Source organism: Dama dama, chromosome 1 (genome assembly GCF_033118175.1).
Source record: "Dama dama isolate Ldn47 chromosome 1, ASM3311817v1, whole genome shotgun sequence".
NCBI lineage: Eukaryota > Metazoa > Chordata > Mammalia > Artiodactyla > Cervidae > Dama > Dama dama.
This window is the reverse complement of record NC_083681.1, coordinates 28,834,277-28,857,498: the sequence shown is the minus strand read 5'-3', so window position 1 is coordinate 28,857,498 and position 23,222 is coordinate 28,834,277. Positions and strand designations below refer to the sequence as shown.

The 23,222-nt window shown below is 50.7% G+C and overlaps 1 protein-coding gene across 8 annotated transcripts in view; it reads right to left on the bottom strand.

The window, feature by feature from the left end:
- CEP164 (centrosomal protein 164) overlaps positions 1-23,222 on the bottom strand; it is a 71,809-nt gene that overhangs the window by 29,400 nt on the left and 19,187 nt on the right. For all 8 annotated transcript variants that reach the window (XM_061145104.1, XM_061145107.1, XM_061145105.1 and 5 more), the window contains exons 4-9: positions 20,951-21,155; positions 12,394-12,549; positions 11,873-12,007; positions 11,144-11,221; positions 1,773-2,141; positions 782-862 (exon numbers count right to left, since the gene is read on the bottom strand). In XM_061145104.1, coding sequence (XP_061001087.1) covers positions 782-862; positions 1,773-2,141; positions 11,144-11,221; positions 11,873-12,007; positions 12,394-12,549; positions 20,951-21,155 — 1,024 coding nt within the window. The remainder of the gene's footprint in view (positions 1-781; positions 863-1,772; positions 2,142-11,143; positions 11,222-11,872; positions 12,008-12,393; positions 12,550-20,950; positions 21,156-23,222) is intronic.

Here is a 23,222-nt window from a genome sequence, read left to right as displayed (position 1 = left end):
CATCTGGCTCCTTAAGCCCATGGCTCAGCAAGGGGCTTGAGCACACAGCCTAATTCCTCTGCACCCCCTCGCATCACTACTGCTCATCCCCGACCCTCTCCCACTAATCCCTTCCCTTTGATCTGCCTCCTCCAAACAGATGGAGTGTGGTTTCTGGAAGAAATGCTCTGCCAAAAAGCACCCCAGACTACTCCCCTTAGATACAAACCCGGCAAGTGAAGCCAGGATTCGGGAAGCTCTGTGGAAGGTGGAAGGGCTGGAACAAAGACACCATGGATGCTGGCATTCCAGAGCAGTCTTCACTTTGGAAATGACCACACCACAACACACTTCTTGGTCAGAGCCTGAGGACTGGTCCTTCCTTGCCACAGTTCAGTGATCCCATAAACACATACACACACAGTCCCGACTCTCTTACACTCATACAATGCTCTTGTTAAGAGCCCAGAGCCATGATCTCGTATGATCCCACAGGCAGTTCAAGGAGCAGTAGTAGTAATAACAGCTATGCCTGTTTAATAGTCATATGCTAATGATGTATATACGCTTTACCCCACTTTCTTCTCACAAGAAACCTAAAAAGTAGGTAGTGTTATCCTTGGTAGGGCGAGCTGAGGAAACAGAGTTAGACAGGACCCAAGTTTGAGTCCTAACTTCCCCACTTACAAGCTGTGAGATGCTCGGCAAGTTATTTAACCACAGTAACTCGCATAGACATGCTCTTTATCACTACTCTGCTGCCCACCGCACCCCCGCACCCCCATCTCAGACTGAGACTCACCAAGCCAAGGAAAGACTTGGGGTCAGAAGCAGCGGAGTCTGAGAGCTGTAGTTGCTTCACGTGTTCACTGATCTCCGACTCCTGGGGAGACAGACACAGAGAAGTCACCGGAGCAAAAGATAGAGGGTCGTTATCAGTCTCCATGGCGCCCACACAGGGCTGAACCCAAACCGAAATCCACCTCCTCTGGAAAACCTGAAAGAGGCCTGTGGACCCTCCCATTCCCAGCCCCCAGCCCACTCAGGCTGGGAAGCCCACAGGCAACACTCTACACGTGGAGGGACAGCCAAGCGAAGCGGAGTGGGAGGTGGTTAGAAAGTCAGAGGTGGAGAAGTTTGATGTTCTCCTAGAAAAACATAACGAGAGCATCTTTTCCAGGAAGCAGTGAAAAGCTCTTTAATGAATTCCCTCACCATCCCCCTGGAGGAGGAGCAGGACTGAGGGCTGGAAAGTGAAGACGCCAAATGCTCTCGCCCCTGGCTCCTACGTCTGTCCATCTGGGTCACTGGACCATCTTGCCAAGCAAGACTTCCTGTAACCTGACTGACCAGTGCTGGGGCAGGACACTCCCAAATGTGCCCCCCCCACCTCCCTCCATGCTTCCTCTCTTTCTAGGAACATAGGATGCAACCAGGAATAACCCAAAACTGATGTCAAGAAGTAGGAGGGGGAGGTGGGAAATGGTGAGAGGAAGTAAGTGGGAGCCCAGAAGAGCATGAATATCCCAGGAGGGTGCCCGTGGAAAAGCAAATGTCTGCTCTGAATTTCTAGTGCCAGCAGGTATGGAGTTTCATTCAGGATTTTACTGCCTGCTGGGTCTGGGCATATTTGTCACAATTAAGGGTTCTGGCTGATGTTGACAGCCCATTGCAGGGTCTGCAAATGAAGCTTCTGACTCAGTAATAAAGATGAAAAGAGAGAAACGTGCTCCGGGCTCAAGAGAGCACAGAGGCCTGGAGCCAGCAACTGCCCTCAGGACCAAGTGACTTACTTCACTCGCCTCTGATCTGCTCTCTCTCGGGACAGAGGCCTCCTTCTTTGGCTCCTCAGCTGCCTCTTCCTTCCTGGAACCCTCCTCTCCTGCGTCCACTGGGTCCTCTGGTGCCTCTTTTTCAGTGGCATTGGCAAGCTGATCACCTCCGGGGTCCACGACACTTCTGGATGTCCCAGGATCATTCTTCTCATTCTTTCCTTTTTCTGGAAGCCAACTTGCCTCTCTTCGCTGTTGCTCTTTGCCGTCAGCACTGCTCAGGCTGCTGTCTGCACCTTGGCTGGAGGGCTTGCCAGCAGTGAGGGGGCCGGCAGCATCGGAATCAAGAGAAATGTCCTTCTCCTCTGGCTGACTTGCTCTTGGAGACTCCTAGGGAGCAGCCAACCACGTCAGAAGGGAAGACGTCAGGAATTAATGCAAGGAGTTTGGAGACTTGATAAGGCAGAACTGCCATTGTTCCTTGATGCCTGCAGTTCTGAAACCAATGGTTATCCCATACCTGAAAAGCTTTTAAAAACAGACTCCTGGCTCCAGCCCAGATCCACTGACTCTGAACTTCACGCTGACCTGGATATACCCAACCTGACGCCCGTCCACTGAAGGGCTTGGAATCCAGTGCCCTGGACAGTGCCTGACTCTGCAACCACCCATCACATCCTCAAGTAATAAATCTGTCTTGTTCCAGTCCCACTAGCCAAACCGACCGCAGGCTCAGAAGTCAATGTTTGTTTCTGACAATGAGGACAGAGAACCACACGAGAGAAAGGTCCAGAGCTTCTGTTTTTCATTTTTAAAGGCAGCAGGAAAATGAATAAATAAAAGGCAGCAGGGAAGAAAGATCGGGAGGGTGCCCCTCCTCCATAGCAGCGAGGGTAGCTCTCTCCCTAAAGCACCCACCCACCCCCACCAGGAGGCTACACAAGCAGCCCAGGGGTCAGGCTCCTCTGTCGGAGGACTGTCCAGTGAGTGTTGTGGGCACGAGGTGCCAGATGGGGTGAGGGTAGGAGACTGATGGGGGAAATGCCCACAGAGGGCCTGGGAGGTGGGGGGAGGCCTGGGAACACAGGTCTGAGATCTGGGGCAGGAGAAAGGGAAGGCAGGGGCCCGAGTAGGAGCGCCTTGGACCACAGACCAGGTCTGAGAGGGCCTCCAGCCCTGGGGAGAGCCCCGCAGTCACCAGGCAGAAATGGCCCTACTCTGGGACCTGCTGCACCACCACCAACTCCTTCAACAAGCCAAGCCTTGGCACGAGCCGGGGCAGATCAATGGTTCAGGAGCTGCAGGCCGTCAATCCACCAAGGTCCCCTCTGCGGGTTCTCTTCAAAGGAGATGGGAGCAGCACCCCTCTACAGCTGCCCACCCTGCTTCTCACTCACAAACCCCATGGGAAAGACCTAGAGAAGAGACCTAGGAAAACGTTTAGATCTGCCACAAGAAGAAAAGGACCCTGCCCTTGGAAACACAGCCAGCAATCTCTTCTGGGCTCAGGCAAAGAAGACCTTCTCCCAGAAAACATCTGGCCTGACACTTGAGCCATCAGTGTGAACAGTGACTTTTGAGACCTCCTGACCCCCAACTCTGGAGACTCCAACAAGAAGCCCGATGACCAGAGTCCAGAGGGCCAAGGAGAAGCCCCAAATCCAGCATTCACCCATGCCGTCTGTCTGTAAAAGGATCCACTGAACCCAAAGCTGTGACCACCCACTGTGGGTCTGGTAGTCGACCAACAAGCCCACCCAAACTTTCCAAGGATGGTTAAGAGAGAGAAACAGCAGGGTGCTTTCAGAGCCTGGCTTCAGACACAGAACACCCAGGTTTCAAATCTTGGCTCCATGCTTCCAGGGACCTCGTGGAAACTAAATTTTCTGTGCCTCAGTTTCTTCCCCTAAAATGAGAGGTATCATAAAGCCTATCTCATAGGGTTGTTAGGAAGATTAAATGAGTTAACGCTCATTAAGTGAGTAAAGAGCAGAGAACTGTACCTGGACACTGCAAGCACTCCATAAACGCTAACTCATTTTTTCGTGTGCTTATTTGGCTGTACCAGTCTTATGTGGCAGGCAGGATCTTTGATCTTCATTGCGACATGCAAGATCTTTTTCAATTTTTTTAAATTGCAGCATGTAAACTCTTAGCTGCGGCAAGCGGGATCTTAGTTCCCTGACCAGGGAAGGAACCCACGCCCCCTGCATTGGGAACATGTGGAGTCTTAGCCACTAGACCACCAGGGAGCTCCTGATACCTCATGTTTTATGATGAGGCCCACACGTTCATTCACTGAGCACCTTCTCAACCCTGCCATGGGGACCCAAATATGAAGACCGATCCTGCCCTCAAGGAATTCAGCTGGGTCTGGAGAAAAGTGAAATGTCCCCGGTGGCCCTGGCTATGAGCTTTGACTGCCAGAAGCAAAGGACACGGGACACAGTGATGATGCTGTCATCAGCCCCCAGCCTGCGCCCAGGGAGGGAAGCAGAGGCTGAACAGAGAAGGGGTGGGCTTCCCTCACGCCCTGGCAGCACCAAAGCACAGTGCCCTCCAGTGCCGTCCACCCTCCCGACACCCCAACTGCAGCGTGGAGGAGATCCACACAGTCAGCTCCTCCCTCCTCTGAGAGGCCTCTCCAGGGCAAGGCCAGGCCTCCTCACCTCGGTGTCCCCACATCGGCCAGCTCTCAGCAGTGGCCAGCACGCAGTGACTGGTCGGGGGCTCACGGAGGATGTGGGTAAAGAAGATGTGGTACATGTATACAACGGACTCTTTATTACTCAGCCATAAAAAGGAATGAAACTGCGCCATTTGCAGAGACATGGATGGACCCAGAGACTGTTATACAGAGTGAAGTAAGTCAGAAAGAGAAAAATGGATAGTGTATATTAACACATATATGCAGAATCTAGAAAAAGGGTACAGGTAATCTTATTTGCAAAGCAGAAAGAGAGACAGACACAGACAACAAATGTATGGATACCAAGCAGGGAGGGGGGTTAAGACTGACATATATACTCTGTTGATGCTACGTAAAAACCAGGTAACTAACGAGAACCGCACACGGAACCGCAGCGTGCTGCCCAGCATAGCTCGGGGCTCTCGGGGACCTGAATGGGACGCAAATCCAGAGGGAGGGAACCCGTGTAAACACAGAGCGGATTCACTTTGCCGTACGGCGGAAATGAACACAACATCACAAAGCAACTATAATCCAACAAAAATTCATGAAAAATCTTATGGAGAAGAAGAATGTGGGGGTGTCTTGCGGGGAGTGAAAGGTGTCTGACTCAGTGAGCAGGCCCAATCTGCCCTGGCCATGCTCATCTCCTGATGAAAGACAGGCAACAGACCTCTGATTGGAGGACAGAGAGGGTATCAGACCAAAAGTTCACATCTCCTCGCACGGCTCACAGCCCTTCTCAACAAGCCCTGCCTGCTCCTCTGAGGTCATCTCCAGCCACACACATCCTGCCTGCGAACAAACATCACGCTATTTCCCTGCTCTGCTGTGCGTATCCCTAACACACACAGAATCTACCCTGACAAGCTCCCACTGGTCCTGACAGCATCACCTCTTCCAGGAAGCCTTCCTGAAATCAGCCTGCCCCATCCTTTTGCACAACCACTACTGTATTATAAAGGCTAACTTCCTTGTCTGTCACCCCCACCACATCAGCTCCCTAATATCCTCAGTGCCTTCTAGCACATACAAGATGCTCAGTCAATGTTTGGGACTCGATTTTTTAAAATGATTAAGTGCATCAACACAGAGAGAGGAGTTCCTACTCTGTAAAGTGGTATCTACAAAGCTATACAGAGATCAGATTATATTTGTCACGGTGGTTATGAGATGGAAAATAGCTAAATAAAAGTCAACTATGGATATTCAGGATGATGGAAAAACAAGTATGCTATCAAAAATCAGAGGACACCAGATCCACATGGAGATTCCCATTCTTACACATGAGAGAATATGGCCAGACGGCAAGAATGTCAGGCCCAGGCTATGCCACTCTCAAGCCTTAAAAAGAAGAGTGTTCCATGACAGAGCTGAACCTATTCTGTCTATCTAAACAGTAAAATATTAAAACATGGCTAACATTAAAATAAATGAACTTGCATTCCCCGTGCCCACGTCAACTAACTGCAATGACAGGGCGGGCAGAGGGACATCTTGCGGGGGAAGACGGTAGAGGCAGAGGCATCTGTTGTGGATTATCCACAAATGGATGAATGGGAGCTAAATGCCTGGAAAACCCAGCCGACTCCATGCTCCTCTCCACCGCTGCTCCTCATCCCATCTCGGGGCTCATGGCCTGAGGCCCCACCCAGGACGCACGCCCAGGCCCCTGCACATGGCCCCCTGCACCAGCGTCCTATGGGGTACCCGGGTGAGAACAGGGACACACCCCCAGCACAGCCCTACTCCCAGCTCAACCATGCTCCTTCTGTTTCCTCCTGTCACAGCCCCTGGTCCTTGAGTGTCTCAAGGCACATTCCTGCTGTTTATTCCAAAAAGATCTTGCCATCTGCATGAAGGGGGGTGGGGGAGGGTGCAGGAGAGTGCCTGTAAGAATCGGTTCATGAATATTGAACATACCCCCCAAAAGCTCTGAGGTCTTCCATGCCGCAGTCCCCCTCCTGTGGCCCAGAACACAAAGGCAGGGGCCCTACGATCCACACGGGGGCTCAGGGGTGCGGAACGGGGGAGCTGAACACAACGTCCTTGCACTGATCCTGTGCTGGGGAGACCCCCACCAAGCCAAACGTCAGTCTGGTTTCTTTCCCACGTCTCATTCCCACCCAGTCCGTCTCAGCTCTTTGCACTGCTCCCTGGTGATGTGGTTAGCGCTTTCCAATCACACTGACATCATCCTGTTATTTCTAAGCGCAGCTCCCTCCCTCCCCTTTGATCTGCTGATGGGCTTTTCACCAGCTCCACAAGGCCACCTGCTGCCTGCTCGCCTACCCTTCAGCCTTCCCTCTTTCACTCCCTTCCATTCTTAGTGTCTGTTCCAGGAACCTAGCGCTTTTGATCCTGTAATAGACTAGAAATGGGTTTAAGCTGAAGGCAGGAGAGGAGGGGGAAGGAGAGAGAGAGGCATTCTTGCCATCCTACTGCCCTCTCATGGAATCATGAGCAAAGTGACTGTTCACAGCGAGACAGGGTAGAACAAACCATAGGATAAGCCCTCCATCTCGGGCAGCCCGAGATGCCCAAGAGCTGGAAGAGGTAGGCAGTTCAGAGGACCCAAGGTCTACACTACTGCTGTTCAGTCACTAAGTCGTGTCTGACTCTTTGCAACCCCACGGAGCGGAGCCTGCCCGGCTCCTCTGTCCGTGGGATTCTCCAGGTAAGAATACTACAGTGGGTTGCCATTCCGTCCTCCAGGGGATCTTCCTGACCCAGGGATCAAACCTGAGTCTCCTGCACTGCAGGCAGATTCTTTACCATCTGAGCCCTACCAATAAACTGGGACAAAAGCCATTTTAAAGGGTATGGCAATCAGAGACAGCTTTGCCTGTCCTGAAACTCCCGTTCATCCCCAACACGAACCTTCCCCACCGCGAAAAGCCCCAGTTCCTGCCTGAGGCTAGAACACAGGACTCCAACACTCCATGTGGCAAAAAGAACGAAATCTGCTGGGATGCTAGAGACAGAGGTGGGGAGTGTATGTAACACCTCCCACTCCAGACATTTTCCCCCCATCACACTGAGTTGCCTATTTATATTAAAGAGGTTATAAAAAAAAATGCGCTTAAAAACTCCCACTCCTTCAAAGAAACACATAAAGATCAGAAGGGAAGTGTCTGAAAATCCAGGACATGTCAAAGAAGAAAATCCCTTTTTTTGTTGACATTTATAATCAATTATAAAGTAAAAATAAACTCTTCCAAGTCATAGTACATTATGATTGGTCCATATGGGGATTTTCAATTCACCAGCTGAAGCAGGGACCAAGTATCTACTCTAGTTAGGACCTGGGAAAATCCAGGAAAGAAAGAAGCACAATGAGACCTGACAGCATATCCTCCGGTCCCAGCGTGGCTCACTCACTCACTCACCTATTCATCCTCTCAAGAGAAAGTGAAAGTCACTCAGTTGTGTCCAAATCTTTGCAACCCCATGGACTTAGCCACAAGGCTCCTCTGTCCATGGAATTCTCCAGGCCAGAATACTGGAGTGCGTAGCCATTTCCTTCTCCAAGGGATCTTCCTAACCCAGGGATCAAACCCAAGTCTCCTGCACTGCAGGTGGATTCTTTACCATCTAAGCCACCAGGGAAGCCCAAGAATACTGGAGTGGGTAGCCTATCCCTTCTCCAGTGGATCTTCCCAACCCCAGGATTGAACCGGGGTCTCCTGCATTGCAGGGGATTCTTCGCCAGTTCAGCTTCCAGGGAAGCCCTTCATCCTCTCAACTGCTCAGCAAAATACACCCATGCACTTCCTTAGTTCCACAGCAAGCCAGGTGATGGACACACAGACATGAACAAGCCAGAATCTTTACTCTCAATTTGCTCAGTCTCGGGGAGACTGCCCTTTCTCCAAAAGCCAGTGAGTCCTCCTGACACCCTATTCCTACTCATGGTCATCCTTCCAGGCTCAGAACCTGAGCTACTGATTCCAACAGCATCGTAACATCTTAATGGCAGATGAGAACAAATAAAGTTATCATTTCAAAAGCACCAAAGAGACAGAAGGCTATGGATTTAATGCCAACAGACCATGCCCCACTTGAAAGAAAGAGTTTCAAAGTATATCCAAATTAGGTTGATGACACTCAGAAAAAAGTGTCACATGTGACAGAAAGTGTCAAAGTCACAATCAAAGCATACATGATTGAGCAGAGCCAAAAACGGAGACAGTTTCTGAGGCAACAGAGACAGCTCAGGGACTCCTCAGGTGGCCCAGGGGTTAAGAATCCACCTTCCAATGCAGGGGACATGGGTTCGAATCCTGGTTGGGGAACTAAGATCCCACATGTTGTGGGGCAACTATAAGCCTGCATGCCACATCTAGAGAAACCGCTGCACGCTGCAAAGAAGACCCAGCACAGCCAGAAGTGACTTTACAAAATAAAACGAGACAGCCTGAGTATAAAACGGGACCCACCTAATGGCCAGAGTGGGATCAGCTGAAAAAGCCCACCTGTATCTCAGGATGTGAGTGTGAGCAACCTCCGGAAGACGGTGAAGGACAGTGAAGCCTGGCAAGCTGCAGTCCACGGGGGCAAAGAGTCAAACACAACTGAGAGACTAAACAGTACCTCAGGGGTCAACAAGCGTCCTCAACCTCAGCCAGTCTGGGACCTTCCCCTGGCTCTCGAAGAGAGCTGAAGACCATGAAGCAAAAGTCAGAGACAAGAAGAACGTGGAAAGGGATAAGGATATAATAATAGAAGATAATAAGCAAACAGTGAAATCTGTGATACACGCATTCTTGTTTCATTGGTCAGTTTTATGAGCATTCTAATAAATGTGAGTGATCTCTTCATTTGAAAGTGTTTAAAGTCTTTAAGAGAATTTTCTACTTTATGGAAAGTTTAACTGACCTAGCAATCGATATTTCAATGTTTGGGGAAATCTGAGTTGCTGACTTCATGATGTATTGGTTGTTTGAATACTTTGGGCACCCTTAGAGAAAGCTTAATTGTCAAAAAAAATTACTAAATTAGACACTAGGCCAAGAACAAACAGTAGGCAATGTGCCTTTTTCAGTAGAAAAATGCATTGGAGGTTTTAGCTATTACAATGATCTAATGAGTTTTAGGTTCTGTCTGTTCGTTTTAAAGAACATTCTCGTGGGAGTGGAGGACGGACTGGGGGAAAGAGATGAGAAGCAACACAACTGCTGGGGGCACAGTCTGGAAGCTCTTCCCATCCACATTCTGTGGTTCCCAGGCCTTGTGTCTTTGTTCAAGCTGTTCACTTGCCTAAAACATCCCTTCCACTCCACGTCTAGAACTTAACTATTTCTCTTCAAGATCCAGGTTAAGTGCCGTCTCTTCCAAGTTCTCCCTGATCTCTCAGCAGGCAGTTTCTCTCCCCTCTAAGGACTTCCCTGGTGGTCTGGTGGCTAAGACTCTGCTCTCCCAATGCAGGGGCCCCCATTCAATCTCTGGTCAGGGAACTAGATTCTGCATGCCTCAACTAAAAGATTCCACGTGCCACAACTAAGACCTGGTGCAACCAAATAAACAAATTCCGAACAGTGTAGCAGTACTAGAGCTCTTTACACACCCTCCCCTGCTTTAAAACTTCCTAAATATTCATTTATTCAACATATACTGAAGGCTCACCAGAGGACCCAGCAACCTTCCTCTCTGACCGCACACTCCTGGAGGCCACCCTGGACCACACCTTACCAGTGTTCAGATCGCCCACAGCGTCCAGCACACGGCTGCCCCACAGCCAGCACTCAACAGATGTTAAGAATCCGGATGGCGGGACTTCCCTGGCTGTCCAGTGGCTAAGACTCCGCATTCCCAATTCAGGGAGACCGGGTTTGATCCCTGGTTGGGAATTACATCCCGCGTGCTGAAACTAAAGAGCCTGCATGCCACAATGAAGACTGAAGATCCTGAGTGCCACAACTAAGACTCAACACCAGCAAAAAAAAAAAAAATTTTTTAATTAAAAAAAAAAGAAAAAGAACCTGGATGGCATTACATTTTCATTCACACCCTCCGATGGCTCCTAACGCCTGTGTAATTCAGTCAAAATTTTCAGCCAGCACTCAGGTCTTCCGTGACCCAGCCCAACCCACCTCCACAGCCCCGCCTCCAATCCTCTCCCACACGGGCCGGAGCTCCAGGTGAAAGACTGGCCCTCGTCCTCCCCTCCTGCCTCTGCCCATTCAGTGCCCTGCAGCCGGCTCTCTCCCTCACCGCTCGCCTCTGCGCATGCAGTCATGCTACCGTTCTTCCTGGCTCACCTCAGGTGTCAGATTCTCACTGGAGCCTTCCCAAACAGACGGGACACCCCGGGATTCTGCCCGCCCCCCACCCACAGCACTGCAGTTTACTGTCTGGACAGCCTCCCTGCATTCTACTCTTATGTTCTGATTACAGGGGCCCCTCTTTTATGAGACTATAAACTCTTCGAGGGCGGGAATTGCAGCTAACTGAGACTTGTACGGCTGAGAGTGAAGTGCCTCACATAGAAGGAGTTGATAAATGGCGGTTATTTGATAAATGAGTGAATGGATGAATTCCTTTCCCAGCTTGTACTTCCCCCAACCCCAGGAACCCCATGTGGACAGGACTGGGACAAAAGAGTTATCTTTCCAAATACGTATCCCTGAGAAGAAAGACTCAGGAAGGAAGGGGGGAACCTGCCAGGCTGAGACAACTGTCTGCAGGTGCTTCAGGCTCTTACCTCATACTCAAAGTCACCCCCCAGCGCCCCGATGTCCAGGTGCAGGTTCCTAAGAAGCTCACTTGAGCTGCGAACACTCTGAAAATGAAAATGATGGCAAGCAAACTGGTCAGCCCCGGGTGCAGGCCCAGAAGTTCCTCACAGGTCCAAGAGCTGGGTCAGACCCAGCAGGGATACAGACTGGGCAAACAATGAAGCTGTGGGCTGGAAAACCGCTTTCACTTATTTTCAAAGTAGCACAGAGATTAAACCAGAAGGTGAAAACAGCTCAAGTACCCACCAACAGATGAACGGCTGAATGGAATGTGGTTAATTTCATACAATGAAATACTATCCAGTCACACGTGCTACAAAACACCATGCTACATGAAAGAAGCCAGACACACAAGAGGACAAATACAGTATGATTCCACGTATATAAAATACCTAGAACAGGCAAATTCACAGAGACAGAGAATAGACCAGGGACTGGGGAGAGGGGAGGATGCAGAGTTATTGTTTAATGGGTACAGAGAGTCTCTGGGATTATTAACAAGCTTTGGAGACAGATGGTGATGAAGACTGTATAACACTGTGAAGGTATTTAAGGCCACTGAATTGTACACTTAAAACTGGTTAAAATGGTAACTTTCATGGTGTATATATTTGACCACAATTAAAAAAAATTTTTTTTTTTGTTTTTTTAATGGCCCAAAGGATATTCAGGCCAAGAAAAGGATTCATTCTTACCTGGTTGTCACTGTCTGCCTCATCCTCCTCGTTGGTCTCCTCCCCTAAAGCCAAGAGGCTGAAAGCATTCTTGTCCTCATGGATGGAGCCCAGGAGACCTTTTGTACAAGCAGAAGGCTTGAGACCCTGTGCCGGCTCCAAAAAGAAGGAAGGTCAAGGCACTTAGTGGGAAGACCCTCAGCATGAGTTCGCCTCTCTCTGTCAAGATAGCGCCTACAGCGAGGCCACCATGTCTGAGAAGCTGACCCAGCAGCTCCAGCTCACAGTGGTCCCTCCCTGTCCAACTCCTACTGCCCTGGTCACAGGGACCAGGAAATGAGCCCTGAGTCTCTCTGACCATCCTCCATGGCCCACCCACGTTCAGCATCACCCAGGTGTGACTCACCTTCTTCCACACCATATAATGTGTGTTGCGGAATCAGCCTGTGCCCTGTATTTCTCCATGGGCCACAGCTCCTAGCATGGAACACGGAGGCCCCACGGTAACTAACTATACTGTATACAAGAAAAAAAGCATTTACCAGTAAGAGTTCTCCGAGCTGACCGGATTCCACCGAGCTCCCCAGGCTCACACTCTGAGGTCCACGAAGAGCAGAGGGTGGGGCGTCCACCAGGCCCCTTAACGGGGCCAGGCCCCCGAGAGGAACATGGATGGGGGCTAACGAGGTACCCACGGCCTGGGCAACAGAAAATATCCTGTTAGAAACCCAAGCAACCACAGGGCTCTAAGAGTGTGGAGACGGATGTAAAAATAAAACATCTAAATCCTGCCTGCTCAAATTTAAACCACCTCCGTTCAGAGGCTGCTAATGAAACACAACATCCAGAAGTCGGTATTGTGCCAACCATGTGAGAAACATGGGCTTGTTTCCCGATTCTCGTAACTCTGCTGCTATCTCCCAACAAACGGCTCTTTCACGTCTGGAGAAGCTGCAGAGGGCCCTGCTCTCCCTTCTGAAGCCACAGAGGAAGCTGGGGAGGGGGTGAGGAGCAGAGACAAAAGCCTCATCTCCCGTCATGAGAAGACTCAATACATAAAGCTGAAAACTGATGAATCAAGAAAAAGCAGCCTAAGCATGTTATTTACAATATGGAAGCAGACACCAGAATAAAGGCATTGCAGAACAAAGGGTACCCACACTGGAGAACAGCTATATTTTGTTCTGCACCTTTTGGCTTGTCTTGGCATTGTCTAATATGGGCATGTATTACTTTGATTAAAATAAATATTCACTCTGAAAAACACCCATGAGGGTAATTCCCTGGCGGTCCAGTGGTTAGGGCCCCATGCTTCTACTGCGGGTGGCATGGGTTCAATTCCTGCTTGGGAAATTAAGGTCCCACATGCCACACTGCATGGTCAAAAAAAAGTAAAAGAAAAAAGACACGTGAGCAACAGAAGAACTCTCTTTCTGCTCTCCACTGAGGAGCAAAGGGGCTGTAGAGAGCTCAGCCAGAGGACTACAGCAGCCGCTCCTCTTTCGTGTTCTCAGGATGGCGGGCTTCATGCCAGTGAGGACTGGGGAGAGACACCAGAGAGATGGCAGAATTTGTGAGACTTGGGCCACTCACAGAATCTTGGATTCTCGGTTTACTCATCTGCAAGTCAGAGATGATATGTGCAAGCTACTTAAGGTCTGCTGAGAAGTTCAAATGAGATACCGAATCTAAGAAGCATGCGTGCATGGCTCAGACCCCAGTGCATGTGTGTGTGGTCCGGGCTACTCCAGGCACGTGTGTGAGTGGCGCGGGCTATCCCAGGGCACGTGTGTGCGTGGCGCGGGCTATCCCAGGGCACGTGTGCGCGTGGCACGGGCTATCCCAGCGCATGTGTGCGTGGCCCAGGTTCTCCCAGCGCATGTGTGCGTGGCCCAGGTTATCCCAGGGCATGTGTGCATGGCCCAGGTTATCCCAGGGCATGTGTGCGTGGCCCAGGTTATCCCAGGGCATGTGTGCGTGGCCCAGGTTATCCCAGTGCATGTGTGCATGGCCCAGGTTATCCCAGGGCATGTGTGCGTGGCCCAGGTTATCTCAGGGCATGTGTGCGTGGCCCAGGTTATCCCAGTGCATGTGTGCGTGGCCCAGGTTATCCCAGTGCATGTGTGCATGGCCCAGGTTATCCCAGGGCATGTGTGCGTGGCCCAGGTTATCCCAGGGCGTGTGTGTGTGGCCCAGGTTATCCCAGGGCATGTGTGCATGGCCCAGGTTATCCCAGTGCATGTGTGCCTGGTCCAGGTTATCCCAGGGCATGTGTACATGGCGCAGGCTATCCCAGCGCATGTGTGCGTGGCACGGGCTATCCCAGGGCATGTGTGCATTCTTCCAGGTTATCCCAGAGCATGTGTGCGTGGCCCAGGTTATCCCAGTGCATGTGTGCCTGGTCCAGGTTATCCCAGGGCATGTGTACATGGCGCAGGCTATCCCAGGGCATGTGTGCATTCTTCCAGGTTATCCCAGAGCATGTGTGTGTGGCCCAGGTTATCCCAGCGCATGTGTGCGTGGCGCGGGCTATCCCAGCGCATGTGTGCGTGGCGCGGGCTATCCCAGCGCATGTGTGCGTGGCGCGGGCTATCCCAGCGCATGTGTGCGTGGCGCGGGCTATCCCAGCGCATGTGTGCGTGGCGCGGGCTATCCCAGCGCATGTGTGAGTGGCGCGGGCTATCCCAGGGCATGTGTGTGTGGTCCAGGTTACCCTAGTGCATCTATGTGACCTGGGCTACCCCAGTGCTATGGAATTGCTATCATGACAGATTCGTATTACAATGGTCTGGGCTCAGAAACTGAGGCAGGTGACAGTTTACAATGAGCTCCTCAAAATCCATTTCTCAAAGTTAAAATGTGTATAAAACAAAAATTCCATTCCTAATCCCACAGTGACTGAAAAGAGAAAGGGGAATCCGAGGGGGTCAAGATGAGAGGTTCAGGTGGCCTGTCTTCTTACCTGCGGCCGGGCCTGAGGCCAGACCACTGGGTGGGTTCCAAACACCTCCTGTTTCTGCCCAAGAAGGGCGTTAGACTCTCAGCTGAAAGGTGACATGAGACCGCCCACTGCCCACCACCCCCTCAACCCCAAGCCTTTGTATTGGGTTAGCTAAAAGTTGGTTTGGGTTTTTCTGAATCATCTTATGGTAAAAAGCCCAAACAAACTTTTTGGCCAACCCAAAGAGATTCCCAGTCATCTAGCCTGTTGCAGGGTATCTTCTCGAGGCAGAAAAGAAGCTGAAAATAATCAAACTGGCCAACACTGCCTGAGTCCTGGGCTCCTAGGTAAAAGCACCTGTCTCATTCTGCTCTCAGAACCATCTGAGGCCCCAGTCCCCACAAAAGCAAATGGAGATTGGTGAGGTCAAGACCTCTGCCTGCCCCAAATCGCGAGGCCAGCAACCACAGGAGTAGATATGAGAGGCAGGGCAGTGTCTAAGCCACTATCTCACACTGGCTGTGGCGAAAAAGGAGCCCAGGAGAGCTGCTCTGCAGTACACTCTGAGCAAACCTGGCCGGCTCCTCCCAGCTACCCAGCCCACCCAGCAGATCAGTGAGCAAAATTCTTCCCACACTGTATTGATGGAAAATTACAGACTCCTGACATGGCTAATTTGCTAACATGCTGGGGGCCTGAGGGAGGGAGATGGGCCCGCTGAGGGCTTTGTTCTCCCAGGCCTTGACCACATCAGCAGTTAGTAGAGAAATTATACATTCCTGGCTCCTAGCTGATCAGTTTCTATAGATGGCCATTAACTCTGGCTAAGAGCTGTGCATGGCATTGTCCTTCAGAGCGGATAAACTTGCCACCATTGGGCTAATTAAAACTTTGCAGGATAATCTGCAGCTTATCTGATGTTTATAGTGCTACAGGGGTTATTAGAGCTAACGGAGAACCCAGGCATGCCAGCAATTAGGAACTGAGGTAACAACTGGGTAAAGCCACAGCTGGGCAATAGCAAAAGCAGCCAGGGAATGCAGATAAACCCCATGGTCTGTGATCCTATTTGACTTCTGAATGAAGAAGGTGGCAATTCTTTAAAGGGACAAAGGGCCCCGAATGACAGGGCAAGCCCACTCTTTGGCAGATCCCACTAGGGGAGGACGTGGTCTGTGCAAGCCTGACAGAGGCTATTCACATGGTTCTGGAAACCCTGGGAAGGAAGGAGCAGAAGCAGCCACGGAGCAGAAGAGAGTCCGGGCTTCAGCCTCTCCTCTCAGGTGGCACTAGCAGTAAAGAACCTGCCTGTCAGTGCAGGAGATGTGAGAAGCTCAAGTTCGATCCCCAGGTCAGGAGTAGGGAATGGCAATCCACTCCAGTATTCTTGCCAGGAAAATTCCACAGACAGAGGAGTCTGGCGGGCTACAGCCCATGGGATCGCCAAGAGCCGGGACACAAGGAAGCAACTCGGTACATCATACCGCAGGACAGTACTAACTCTCTGTGCTAAGTCACTTCAGTTGTGTCTGAGTCTCTGTGACCCTCGGCACGGCAACTTACTAATTCTGAGTGATTCTGAGAAGAGACTAAGTTCAGAGGCTGGGGGCGGGGTGTCTTCTTGGGAGGACCTCTCTACACTATCAGCTCATGCGGAAGGCGTCCAAAGCCTGGAACAGTACCTACGTCGTGCAGGAATGCCATGATCTGTGCTACCTTACTCACCCTCAAAACGGATCATCTTCAGAGCATGTAAAGCACCCTTGAAGTATGGTCAGATCAAGGGAAGGGAAGTCCAGACACCCTCTGCCCCCATCTTGTAGGTGATGAAGTAGAAAAAATAGGAAATGCATGTCATCCCACAGGATGGCCATCCCGGGTGGCTAAGGGCTCCCTGGTCACTGAGGGAGGACAGACAACAGGAAAGCTGACGTGATGGCTGGGTTCAGACTGTCAGCACAACCTGCTCCCCGCCTGCCAAGTTCACTGGGCCTGAAGGTTGTGATGCTCTCTGGGACGCCTACCTGGTCGAGAAGCTGCATCTTGCCTGGCTCTGCTGCAAGCCCTCTGCTGGAACTCAGCTCGACCAGCCCCTGCCTGAGGGGGCTGCTGCCGGGCCGGAGACGAGAGGCCTCCTGCGCAGCCAGGGCAACATCCACTTCTGGAGGACGCTCCCGTGGCTCCAGCCCCCAAGGCAGAAGCCCGGAGTCCGGGGCCCTGATGGCCTCGTGCTCAGCCTCGCTAGACAGCCTGGAAGACTCGGCGGCCAGGCAGCAGATCATGCTGGCCAGGTCTTGGCCCGGCATCTCCTGCGCACTCTCGGGCAGCCCCAGGCCCTCCAGGCGCCGGGAGATCTTGACCATCTGCAGGATGTGCTGGTAGAACCTCTGGTCCTCAGAGTAGTCTTCGCTCTCTGACTGCTCCTCAGCGGAGCTCTGCATGGGGAGCAGCTGGGGCGCCAAGAAGGCGCTAGGGTGCTGCTCTATGGGCCCGGGGCCTGACTCACCCACACCCCACTCAGACCCCCGCGGGCTCTGCAGGTCCCACGGGAAGTTGGTCATCTCCCCCAGGACCTCCGAGCCAAGGCGAGAGGCCAGGCTGCTGCTGCTCTCCAAGTCGGGCTCACACCCGCTCGGCCTCCTGTCCTCTTGGGGGGGCTCTGGAGAGCCTGGGAATGGGTTCTCCTCAATGGCAGGAGGCCCCCCGGGAGCACTCCCTGCAGGGGCGCTCTGGACCGGTTCTGAAGCTAGGGTATCAGGGGGTATTAGCAACAGCCCCTGGGATGGACCTCCAGCTGAGGCCCCTGGAGCCTCAGGGTCATCAGGCTCAGTTTCCTTGCCGCCCCTGGAGGCATCCCTGTGGACAAGCTTGGAGACCTGCCCCATCCACAGTCCTGGGGGCTCTCTTCTCCTCCTGCCTCTGCCCACACTCCCCGCTTCCCCAGGAACACTCTGCCAGCTCTGGTCTTCAGCTGGGTTGCTATCTAACAAGAACAACTTGCTCTTCCCGGTGAGCAGCACGGGGTCAGAAGAACAAGGGGACAGCGAGGGGGCCTCCTCGGGGGATGGTGAGGGAACGGGGCTCTGGCCCTTGTCCCCCCCAGGGCCAGTGGAGCTCCGTTCGGCCACGTCATGCCTGTGCTCCTTCCTTCTTAGCTGCGGGCCCTTGAGGGTCTCCGAAAGCTTCGCATGGACAGAGGCCTGTGTCTTGCTCTCTAACGCATCCTGCCTGTTCTGGAAGGGCCCGGTATCGTCAGGGCCCAGAGCGCCAGGTTTCAGCTGTCTGCTCCTCATCTCCAGCTCTTCTATTTCAGGGTCTGAAAACCCCACGTAGATTTTCTCTGTCAGCGGCTGGGATTTCTCCAGACCCTGCTGGTCACCTAATTCTGTCCTGCAGTGGGCTGGGGCCCTGCCTAAGATTTTCTCCACGTCGGCAAAGATCTGGTGGGTTCTGGAAGCTTGGCCTTTGAAGAGCGGCTGCAGCTTGCTGGGCAGAGAGCCTGTGAGAGGCCTGGGGGTGTCAGCCAGCACACACGGGCTCTTCCCTTTCTTAAAGGAGCCCTCAGTTCTAGCCTGCATCTCTCGGTCTAGGTCCAGATCAGCCAGCCCAGGCGCTGGGAGAGGGGACGGGCCACGGAGAAAGGAGGAAGAAGGCAGAAGGCCCTGCTCAGGCTGTGTTTCCTAGACGGGTACGTAAACAGGCAGAGAAAACGAAGACAAAGCGCTGCTGACTTCTACTGGCTACTGGAGCTGCTGGCAAACCCTCAGCAGAAACCCACCCTCCATTCAGAGTGAAAACAGAAACCAAAGAGGGAAGAAAAGCTAAAAACTCCCTTGGGCTTTGTTGTTTTCTAGGCTCTACTTTCCTCACCTACAAAGAGACTTGACCAGATCCATGGGCTCAGGACCCTTGCTCCCCATGGCACCTTGGGGCCACCATAGTGGGTATGTCGTGGGGAAGGAGCATCGCCCAGACCCCCACTCCCAGGTTCAACCAGAGCAGCTCCGCTTCTTTTTGGACACTGGTCTTCCACAGAGGAACTGATGTGAAGATGGCGTCACTACTAACAAAAAGTCTGAAAATCTCCAACTAGGTTATCCTGGAGATACCATCAAGCTCTCAAGTCTGTGACTGGTTAATTTCATAAAAATCCACCATTCTTATCAAGGACTATCAGAAATAATCTAAGAAGGGAGGGAAGAGGGGAAACATGAGCAGCGAGCTAAGCCTTGAACACTCAGACTAGGTCTTCTACCAAATGAGCTGGTGCTGCTCAAGAGAGGTCCACACAGCCAGGGAATCTTGGGGTTACCAAAAAAAAAGTCCCTAGGGATTTCCCTGATGGTCCAGTGGTTAAGAAGCCGCCTGCCAATGTAGGGGACGTGGGTTCAATCCCTGGTCCAGGAAGATCCCACATGGCACAGAGCAACTAAGCCCGGGCGTGGCCAACTACTGAGCCTGCACGCCACAACAAGAGGCCACCACAGCGAGAAGCTTATACACTGTGACGAAGAGTAGCCCCCGAGAACGCCCACATGCAGCAACGAAGACCTAGTGCAGCCATGAAGAAAGAAAGAAAGAAAAATTCCTAAAAGAGCACCCAGCTCTCCTCCAGGGAGCCCAAACTAGCTGAGCCCAGATCACCCACCTGGTCAGGTCTGCCCCCAAACAAACTCAGCTTTCAGGCACCTGTCCTGAGCCCTAAGATCCAGACTGACAGCCCAGGCCTGTCCACTTTCCCTAAGATCCTGAACCACAGGAGGAATCCTTTGTAACAGGGAGCTCCAGGAACTCAGTCAAATACCCAGAACAAGGTCTATTACCCAACTCTCCAACACAGAATCCTCACTTCATTCCCTCTCTCACCTGCAGTCATGTCAGAGACTACCCAGATGCTGACTGTCATCTAAAATAGGCCCCGGCAGGAATTCCCCAGTGGTCCAGTGGTTAAGACTCCACACTTTCAGTGCAAGGGCAGTGGGTTCCATTCCTGGTCAGAGGAACTAAGATCCCACATGCCTCGTGACCAAAAAAAGAAACTAAAATAGTCTGGGATTAGTGAAAAGTCCATTATCCATCTTCTACCTTGCATGCCATTAGAAAATTCAACCTCTTTGGAAATGACTTTTCCTCTTTTCTCCACCAGAAGAAATGGGTTTGTTATCTTATTTCTTAGAACCATGACTAGTAATATGGGGTGGGGGTGGGGACACGGGGGAGGCCTATCAGTAGAGCTTGAAAATGATAAAAAGGATAAATTTATCAGCAACCATCCAACATCAGAGCTGACACCTTGGGAAGGAAGGCAAATGGAGGAATTTTTGCTGAGAAGTAACCATCAGGCACTGGTGGGAAATAAAGACCATAAATAAGAGAGCAAATCAACTCGACCATTGAGAGGATTGAGAAGGTATTCCCAGGGCTTCCCACCAGGCTGAACTGGGTCCCCAAGCGCCTCCCTCTCCTCAACATGGCCCATCGGCCTCTCACCTGGAGGAGGGACACAAAACAACAATGGGAAAGAGCACTTTCAACTCTCGAGTGAAAAAGCTGCTTGGGGAGCAAGGTGAGGGCACTGCACTCAAACGTCGGTTTCTGCCACAAACCAAGGACACCGGCAGCAAAGACCACCCATGGGAGCAGATAAAAAACCCTCAAACTTCTCTTTTTGGATCTTGAAGGCACTGGTGTTCTGACAACCGAATTATGGCCCATCAGACATCCAGGAACTCGCACCACTGAGACACACGATGAATCTACTCCGGGCAGGCTTGGCTTGGAAAGGAAAGAGGAGGCACATGCTCCTCTAGGCTCTCTGGCCTCCGCCGACTCTCCATAGAGGCAGACGGCATCAGTTCTCGGACCACTGCAAAACCCTGTCCCCAGTCGGGCACTTGCTCACTAACCTTATTATGTTATATATGCCTCCCAACAGCGAGGAGGGCAGAAATTGCTTAGCGATAGTAAGCACTAGTTCTAGAAGCTAAAAGGAAAATCTGCCAGAAAACAGGTACAATTCAGATGATGTACTATCACAAAATTACTATATTATTCTTGTTGGTCTTAATCTCCCAGCTGTAAACAGCCAGACGTTCCCAATACCCCCTCCTCAAGTTTCAGGCCTGGTCTAGCCTGGGAGCTGGCACCCACTAACTCACCAGGGGACTCTTGGAGGTCTCCTTATCCTTCTTGTCTTTCTTTTCCTTTTTCTTTCTCTTTTCTTTCTTCCTAGTGGCCCCAGGAGTTGACAGCTTGCCTCGCTCTTGGATCACCAAGTTCCGATAGTGTTCATCACAGGGGTGGTCCCACGTGGACTGGCCGTTGGAAAAGTTGAAATAGTAAATGTCACCTGTGATGTCCTGGCTGGGGGATGAGCAGAGGTTACACGTTAGTTCCTGCTCAGGTCCAAAGCTATGTAGGAAAAAAGAAAAATGGCAAGGAAGCAGAGAAGAGGAAAGAATTGTGGGGATAGGGAAAGAGGGAGAGAGTAGGAGGAAGAGAAGAAAGAGCTAACACAAAATTGGCTAGATTTGGCTAAGAATAAGGAGTTAGGTTAGACAAACAATTAGGATATTAAGGACTTCTCATATCGAGATGTTTAATCATTTGGGTTCCTGAGAATTCATGCTAAACTAGAGTAGGGATAAACTTAGTTTTAGATGGATAAATACAAACGCTATGATGTCTTAGAGGTAAATTCTAGGATACACCTTGCTTAGTATTTTCATAAATGATCTAAAGAAAAAAGATATGTTGTGAAAGCTCTGATTTTGCAAAAGACTCTAAACATATAAGAGGCAACAATCCAAGTTAGTGGGGTCAATCAACAATAAAAGAAAATAATGTAGAAGGTGGGCCTCAAGAATCTGTTTCATTATGGCTGAAATAAGTCTAAAATAAGTCACTCACCCCATCCACCATTATCTGTAATCCATTAGGACAGCTAATAGGAAAAAACCTATCACAATAGCAATGTGAAAGATAAAATACCCAGGAATAAACACAGTGTGTGCCAGACATTCATAAAGTTTTACTGAAAATTCAGGGGGGAAAAAAACAATTGGTGAGACACCCTGTGTTCCTGAATAGGATTCAAGTCTGTAAACATGACAATAATCCTCAAATTAATATATAAATCCAATACAATCCTAATCAGGCTCCTGATGAAACTCGACCTTGTCTTGGCCAAGAAGCACATGAGAAGATGCTCAACATCACTCAACATTAGGGAAATGAAAATTAAAACCACCATGAAATGCCACTTCACACCCATTAACACAACTATTATCAAAAGAGCAGAAATTAACAAGTGCTGGCCAGGATGTAGAGAAACCGGAACTCTGGTACGCTACTGGTGGGAACCGAAAATGGTAGAGCCAAAGCGAACAACAGCGTGACAGTTCCAACAGTGTAACAGAAAAGTTAGAATTACCGAATTTCCCTGGTGGTCCAGTGATTAAGAATCTGCCTGCCAGTGCAGGGGACACGGGTTCAATCCCTGGTCCAGGAAGATCTCGCATGCCACAGAACCAAGCCCGTGTGCCACACCTACTGAAGCCCCCGCACCCTAAAGCCCGTGCCCCGCAACAAGAGAAGCCACCACAATGGGAAGCCTGCACACCCCAACTAGAGTAGCCCCTGCTCTCCGCAACCGAAGAATGCCTGCGCACAGCAACGGAGACCCAGCACAGTCAAAAATAAAAATAAATTTCAAGTTTTAAAGATATAGCACTATATTAAAAATCTGAATTACCATATATAAACCAGCAATTCTACCTCTGGGTATACACCCAAAAAACATTGAAAGCAGGAATTCAAACAGGTTATTTGTACACCAATGTTCACAGCAGCACTATTGACATAGCCAACAGAAAGAGAAATTCTCAGAGGTCAGAAACAGAAAGAAAGCATGAAATCTGAGTAATAAGTGCATGAACTGACAGGTCAAGGTCGGGATCTGACCTCGATATAGGCCCACGGAACTTGAGTTTAAGTGCCAACCTAGAACAAAATGTGGCCTTAGGGCATCATAAGTTTGGAAACTAAAACTGAGACCCTAGATATATCTGGGGTTCTTCAAGCTGTTCTCTCCATGAATAAAAGGACCTAGTGGGCCACAGAAGTAACAAGGAAGCACATCACCCACTCCAGGTTCTAGGTGGGGAAAATAAAATTTAATGAAAAACTGAAACCCCAACACATATGTAGACAGAGTCCAAAACGTGGTAAGAAAATGCCAGATCCGGGAAATTAACGTAAAAATTGAATTCTAAAGCACTAAAAAAATCCTTGACAGAAACCACTGTAAGGCTACTCAGCAACCCAGGAATGAGACATTCACAGAAAATAACCTCTGCAGAAAATTAATTCACAAAATGCACAATAGATAATTACAAACCATGTGAGGAAACACTTAACCATGAGGGAAAA